Genomic DNA, 7,500 nt, shown 5'->3' on the forward strand with positions numbered 1-7,500 from the left:
TCCCTCTCTCTCTCTCCTCTCTCTATCTCTCTCCTCTCTTCTCCTCCTCTCTATCTCTTCTCTCTCTCAATTCAATTCAATTCAAAGGTACAGTAGCTTCATTTGGCATGCCACAGCCAACATACAGTACAATACAAACAGATAAAATATCTGCTTAGGAGCAATAAGATCAATACATAGAAATTAGGAAAGAAAAGTAATGAAACTAAAAAACGGAAACTTGTAGGGGCTTGTAATAAATCTAGTCTCTCTCTCTCTCTCTGTTAGCGCTGCGTGGCATGTCGTCTCGGCGGAAGCGCTCCTTGCAGGCCCAGCGGTCAGCGTCCCAGGAGGTACTGTCCCCCCAGACAGAGCAGAAGGACGACAGGAAGACTCAGAGCCTGGCCAGCCTGGACAACGCAGGTCAGGGACTCCCCACAATGCACTGCACACCCTACACACCCTGCACACACGTCAGAGTAGGTGTCAGCCGATGAAGACCGTCGTGTGATCTGTTTGGCTCTTTGTGGACCTCACACAACGGTGTGTGTGTGTGTGTGTGTGTGTAGACATGTCCTGTGGAGTGCAGCCTGACGTGGTTCCATCTCTGGCTGGCGATGTGTGTTCTGCCCTCTCCACCTGCTCCCTGGTCTCCAGAGCTGAAGCAGACACAGACAGCAGGTATGTCTGTGTGTGTGTGTGTGTGTGTGTGTGTGTTTGTGTATGTGTGTGAGAGAGCATGTGTGTGTGTGTGTGTGTGTGTGTGTGTATCCGCGTGTGTATCCGTGTGTGCGTGTGTGCATATATGTGTGTGTGTGTGTGTGTGTGTGTGTGTGTGTGTGTGTGTGTGTGTGTGTGTGTGTAGCCACTCTCTGTGTCCTGCAATAACGTCTCTTCCGGTCTGTTGGCATGGCGACCACAGGGACGACGAGCGCCGCATGTCCAGTGCCACGCTGGTGCTAGGAGCCACACCCCCATCCCAGGATCCCATCTCTGCCCCCTCCTCTGACTCCGAGCTCGACGTTTACCTGGTGAGTCACCTTGAGGTTAAGGGTCACTCGAGGGTTCCTCTCAGGGGCATACTCAGAGATCTGCTCGGTTCTCGACTCAGGATAGCACCTAGAACCTAGAGATTTGCTCGGGAATGAGTTCCACAGAGCTGTTTGAATTTCCCATATGGGATAATTAAAGTCTCTATCTATCTATCTCATCAGTATAATGAAAAAACAGCAGAAAAAGATCTGAATGGCTCCTGTGAGGAAACTGTCCAGACAGAACATGGATGACATTTAGAGTCGACACATAAAGAACATGTGGGTAAAATCTTTGTTGAACTTAAAGTCCGGTGCAGAGTGTGTGAGGGCAGTGTGTGAGGGCCAGATCAAAATGTGTGTGTGTGTGTGTGTGTGTGTATAGTTATGTGAAGTCAAAGTAAAGTCCCCAGACAAAAAAAGGTCTATGGCTCATGGTATATGAAGTGGATACTGTTTGGGTGCAAATATAGGCTATGCGTTGAATTGATATTGTTTATTTTTGCTATTCTCCTTAGACTGACCAACTTTTTGAAATTGTTCACTGTTAAATGAATTATTGTATTGTTGTTATTTGTATGTCGCTTTGGACAAAGGCATCTGCCACATCCAGTAACCATAACCATAACCATAACCAAGTTCTGGTTTGTTCTTGTCTCTCAGTGAGGGCCAAAGGCTGTGGCGTCACCAGGATGATGTCACCCAGGGAGGCAGTCTTGAGGCTGAGGGATGTCTGGCCCTCCTGAGTTTGTCTCCCAGACAGTGCCCTCTGCTGGACAGAGTCAGCGCTGCCTATTGAGCCTCCAATATTCTACTCTGCTGCTGCTACCTGAGGAGGTCCTCAGCTACCTTCATCAGGCATCACCAGTCGAACCGTCAGCAACCTTCATCGGAGCATCAGACTATTATTAGGCATCACAAGACGAGCTCAGAGCAACAGACTGTTATCAGATGTCTGATGAAAAGCACTGGTCACTCTTCCCCGACTGCAACGGGCCCTTCTCTTTTTAAGCCACTCCCCTATGCCTGTCACCTTTGAGTGAATGTGTGTGTATGGATGGGTTCATATCATTTGTCCATCCTCCCTTCCTTCCTTCCCTGCCTCCTCTTCTCCTAACCCCTCCTTCTAATTCATATTGTGAAGGCAACGAGGAAGGAACAATAGGAGGATGAAGGAATGAAGGAAAGACAGAAGGTGCCTCTCATCTGGCGTTTATACGTCCTCCCTCACTCCTCGGGCCTCGATCCTCACTGATTTACATAAAGAATGATGGGGCGGCAACAATGATAGTCTATCCCTTCGTCTATCTTTCTTTATGTAAATCAGTGAGGATCGAGGCCCGAGGAGCGAGGGAGGACGTATAAACGCTGCATGAGAGGCACCCACAGATGAGACAGCCTGCTCACTCACGCATCATTTTCAAGAGACGTCAATGACTGATGATGCATCGCATGACCTCTTAGGCTAGAATAAACACACGCACAAATTGCAGAGAATATGAACTTACGCCAAAGCCTAAACATGTCATATGAACATGAACTCTTCCCACTTATTGACCCTGATAATGAGGTAATGTTTGATCGCTCTCAAAACATGAATTAATACTTATTATACAATACATGAACAAAACATGAAAAAAAAAAATTGTTAGTTCATGATAATTCCAGCATATAAAGGTATTTTCTTGGTCTATCTACTAGTTTATTGTCACAAGTAAATCCCTACAAACTGGTTTGAAACCGAGGGTTGACAGACATGGGAGGGAACTCTTTACCTTGACAGCTTGGACCAATGATCACACAATTCCGACTGAAAACACTTCAGCGCATACTCTTGTGTTTCCTCGCTTATCGGGCCTTCCACCTCCGTCCTCTCTCCTCGGTCTTGCCTCCTGTGATTGCAAGTAGATAAATGAGATATCATCGATGACGTAGAACTTTGAATGATTTCAGGGGCACGAGCTGGTGGACTGAGGAGAGAGGATATTTCCAAATAGAGCTTTGAGATGAAGACTGCATGTTTAAAAGCCAGAGTAAGAGAGAGTGAGAGAGAGAGAGTTTGCACAAGTGTGAGTTTTGAGTGTGTGTAAAGGGTGTGTTTAAGATCAATCATGTTTCCTGAGTCATCTAGAATGTAACTAATGAGCGATCTAGAATGTAAATAATGTTTTATAGGAAGGCTATGAGATAAATGTTACAAAGTTCTTATGTGTTGTGTAGATATATTATGGAAAATAGGTGTTTCTGACTCAATGACTGGCTGACGACCACCCCTGTGATGGTAGTGTGTGTGTCAGTGTGTGTGTGTATGTGTGTGTGTGTGTGTGTGTGTGTGTGTGTGTGTGTGTGTAATGGTGATGAGTCGGGGTGAGGGTCCATTAGAAGGTCCCTGCTAGCCAGTCAGCATAGATTGAGTCTTAATCATGTACCTATTCCATGTAAGAGATGTTTGGGAGGAGGACATATTTATCAATCAGTCATATGTGCCATCAGTAAGTTATGATATTTTAATAAAACTATGAGAAGTTATTTGTGCCTGAGTTGTGTGTGAATGGATACACTACCAGTAGGTGGAGCCTCACTATTGTTTCACAAATGTATGCTGTTCGACAGATGGATAACCCTTCAATTATTACTGTGAAATATACACATACTGTACACAGTTCACCACATATACTATTTGTTATGGAGTTACACATACAATAAGCCATATGGATTTTAATTATACAAACAATGTGCTAGTCTGGCTATCACCATACTAAGCTCAATCTTTTAAGATTGAACATTAGTATGGGGAGGCTGCACTTTGTTTCTGCTACACAAGAGGCGTGATCAATGGACATCGTTCAAATGACTCTGTACGCTTGGATAGTCCTTCAACCAATCAGACCAACGATCCAGTGCGTCTTTTGGATTAGCTAGTTTCTGATTGGAGCCAGAGGTTCTGGCAGGGAACAGAGGAGATAGATGTGCAGGTTTCCAGCCTGAGCTGCCGGGCAAAATCCAAATTCGCCAGAAGTTCAGGCAGGGTTCACCCAGCCTAACAATGTGCTATAGTGTAGATAGAGTATAGAGTTAAATTACACAAATAAATAATAATAGTTAATTCATTTATATATATATATATATATACTGTATATATAATATTTAATAAAATAATAGTAATACAGTATGTGCTTTGTTACCTAAGGTTTCGTTTGCAATGTACTTTGGCTGTTCCTGATAATGTTATTCCTACTAACACACACACACAAGTTAGTGTAGCTGAGCATCAAAGTGATGGGCGGGTCTGCTACTAGCCTACATGAAAAATGAAAATGTGTGTGTGTGTGTGTGTGTGTGTGTGTCTGTGTGTGTGTGTGTGTGTGTGTGTTAGCAGGTATAACATTATTAGGAACAGTCAAGCTTAGGCAGAGACCTTATTGTATCAATATGTGTAATTAAACAGAATGCGTTTGTTTATAAGTGTGTCTGCTAAATAAACAACCCTAAACATACAAAATGCACTACACATCAGATGATGGACCAAGGAAGGCAGAGACCAACTTCTAGAGTGCCCTAGTGCCGCCTGCCCGGGGTTTGTTTTGTGTGTTGGTGTGTAGCGATAAGTATCACCTGCTATTTGACTTCACTGGTCACCTCACCCCGCCTCCCTAGTGTCCAAGCACACATAGGAAGCACAAATGCAGGTCAAGTGTGAGAGGAGATCCCCAGTGAAAGCCATCCTCCCGTTCTTGATGAAACGGTTTAGCTGTCAAGCGGCTGCCTGCCAGAGAGCGGGCAGGTGAGGAAACATGTGGAGCGCGAGACAGACCCAAGTCTCCCGGACTGCGATTGACCAGAGTCCGGGAAATATGCGCTCATGCAATCCGTGCGCATTGAACATACCAAAGTACTGACCGAGCATGACCGCACGCTGTTTAATTATTAACGAACATGAGCACAACCAGGAATTGTGACATTCACCGAGCCCCGTTTTAGTTTCGGTGTGACCCATTGTCACAGCTCCGCCATTCTCACCTCCGTCACGTGATCCACTGCCACTTTCTGGCTCACCTGCAGTCTCGGGAACACGCCCATAGTCTACCTGTAGAATCAGGAAGTTTCCCCGGAGAAACGTTCTTCTAACTGATCGCAAATTTTAAGCAGATTTGGACTTTTTAGCCAATTTTCTGTGTCACACTAACCAGGATAGGCAAGTGCCACACATCAGAGACCTTTTGGGTAAGTTCGCTATTAACCTTATTTTCCCTGTAGGCCTAATGGCAGGACTTTGTTTACAGTTTCGGTTGACCATTGTTCTCGCATGGTTTTTAGACAGAACTTATTGTTTAGGGTAGCCTAGCCTATATAATAACAAAGGGTCCGGAACTGCCCTTCAACTGTGCAATAACGACTCTCTAACCGCCGCGAGTAGTAGGCCTAAACTGACTTGCGCATGTTATTTTTGTATATAGCCTACATGTCATTAACATTTCAGCCCAAGCTACTACGTAGCCGAGTTCGACATTCACACCTGTTGCGTTACAGCGCCCAGGGTGACATTCACACATGTAGCCTAGCGCATGACTGGCATGATTTGTCCAGAGTAGTGTAAGCGTAGCCTGGGAAGCCAAACTATCGTAAGCGTAAAAGATCAGGAAAAACTCGGTTGTCCCGCCGGTCAAACTCGGTTGTCCCGCCGGTCAACCGAGAGTCCAGTCTTAACTATGTGCATTGTATTCTGTCGAGCTTTAGGTATCTTATAACGCAGTATGATTGGCTGAGTGGACCCATTTCACTTCGAGAGGTTCACTTCAATTTGAGGGGTTCACGCCAGGTTACAACTGTGTGTGTGTGTGTGTGTGTGTGTGTGTGTGTAAAGGCGTTGTGTCAGGATTTGTCACATCCTTAACGGATGAATGATCTTGTAGTGGTGGCTGCACCCTCTCTCCTTGCGCCTGATGTCACTTCCTCTGTGGAGCAGGTCTGATCAGCATGTAAAGGCAGATCTTACAACAACTTCATATCTTTCGTCTGAGAAAACGGTGTGCATGCTAAGACATGCTTTAACTCTGTTCTGTCTCTTAGATTTCTGTGAATTGTGTGTTTGGCGAGTGTTCATGTAGGCTACAGAGATAGTATGTGCGTGTGTGTGTGTGTGTGTGTGTGTGTGTGTGTGTGTGTAAGTGCAAAATATAGTCCATGCTGCTAGCTTAAGGGGATTCCTACATCAATCATACAATGTCAGATATACTGTATGTGTGTGTGTGTGTGTGTGTGTGTGTGTGTGTGTGTGTGCGCACTTGTGTGCTTGTTCCACACGTGGCAGAAACAGCAGGATTACAATGAATCAAACTGCTTATGTAAAAGCATTAAGAGAAGCAGTCACAAACACACAGAAGAACTATACTGTACACAGCTCTCTCTCTCTCACACACACACACACACACACACACACACATATTTCACGTGCCTGCTAAGCTCATAACTCTCATGTTCTCAGGCGGCAGCATATCCCATGAAATCTGCAGCCTGAGTGTCATTTCTGCCACTAAGACACGCGGGGTAGTGGAGCAGCATCAACATCATCATCACACACACACACACACACACACACACACACACACACACACACACACACACACACACACACACACACACACACACACACAAAACACGTGTGTATCCACTATCGTTTTCAACCAAAACCGCAAACACACACACTGCAGTGTGTATAATCATCTTCAACCAAAACACTCTCTACCACATGTGATATATGACCGACCATCATATGATCAAGTCCTCTCTCTCACTCACTCACTCAATCGCTCTGTCACACACACACACACACACACACACACACACACACACACACACACACACACACCCGCTAACACACACGCACGCACGTACGTACACAAGTTAGTGTAGTGGAGCATCTTTTAGAAACTTAGCTGCCCGCATCAAATTCAAGTCACTAGTGCTTGCTTACAAAGTGATGGATGGGTCTACTACTCTCACCCACTTATTTGCTCTCATAAAGGCTTATCCAAGGAACTTTGTCTGGCACTGCCGTCCTCCCTATAGGCCTACCCAGGGCTGTCCAGTCTATTTTATCTGTAGTCACCTGGAACGAACCGCTAAGTGCCACCAGAACAGGAGTGTCCCTCTCTATCTTCAAGAAGCTCTTGAAAACCCAACTTTTCCATGGATACCTCCTCTCCTAAGGCTGGCAGCAGACTGGTGGTGTGAGTGTGAGCGTGTCCGGTGTGTCTGGCGTGTCTGCCGTGTCCGTTTTCATTTCGACTCCCATGTTAACAGGGTAGAGCTTGCACACAGCCTGCGTGACACACACGTCTCAGGAACAGCTCGAGCCGTGCTGAAAACGTGTGCGTGCTAGAAATAGGCTCCTAATTTTTCCTGCGACTCGCAAGCGTGTTGGAAGCGTTTCCATTCAAAAGAGGCAGTGAAGAGATGTTTCAACACTCAGAGGGGCCGTCGCAGCGCA

General features: G+C 45.6%; 2 protein-coding genes across 5 annotated transcripts in view; both read left to right on the top strand.

Moving 5' to 3' along the window:
* The window catches only part of pip5k1ba (phosphatidylinositol-4-phosphate 5-kinase, type I, beta a), a 16,628-nt gene extending 14,376 nt beyond the window's left edge, over positions 1 to 2,252 (top strand). For 3 of the 4 annotated variants that reach the window (XM_062528312.1, XM_062528314.1, XM_062528313.1), the window contains exons 12-16: positions 268 to 402; positions 549 to 660; positions 902 to 1,010; positions 1,194 to 1,292; positions 1,674 to 2,252. In XM_062528312.1, coding sequence (XP_062384296.1) covers positions 268 to 402; positions 549 to 660; positions 902 to 1,010; positions 1,194 to 1,265 — 428 coding nt within the window. In that variant the 3' untranslated portion in view covers positions 1,266 to 1,292; positions 1,674 to 2,252. The remainder of the gene's footprint in view (positions 1 to 267; positions 403 to 548; positions 661 to 901; positions 1,011 to 1,193; positions 1,293 to 1,673) is intronic. The other variant, XM_062528315.1, reaches the window with a different exon arrangement.
* A 2,743-nt stretch (positions 2,253 to 4,995) lies between these two features.
* Positions 4,996 to 7,500, top strand: part of tjp2a (tight junction protein 2a (zona occludens 2)) — a 30,770-nt gene continuing 28,265 nt past the window's right edge. The window contains exon 1 of the mRNA XM_062527713.1: positions 4,996 to 5,234. The gene's annotated coding sequence lies outside the window, so the exon portion shown is untranslated. The remainder of the gene's footprint in view (positions 5,235 to 7,500) is intronic.

This window comes from Sardina pilchardus, chromosome 23 (genome assembly GCF_963854185.1).
Source record: "Sardina pilchardus chromosome 23, fSarPil1.1, whole genome shotgun sequence".
In the NCBI taxonomy this organism is placed as follows: Eukaryota; Metazoa; Chordata; class Actinopteri; order Clupeiformes; family Clupeidae; genus Sardina; species Sardina pilchardus.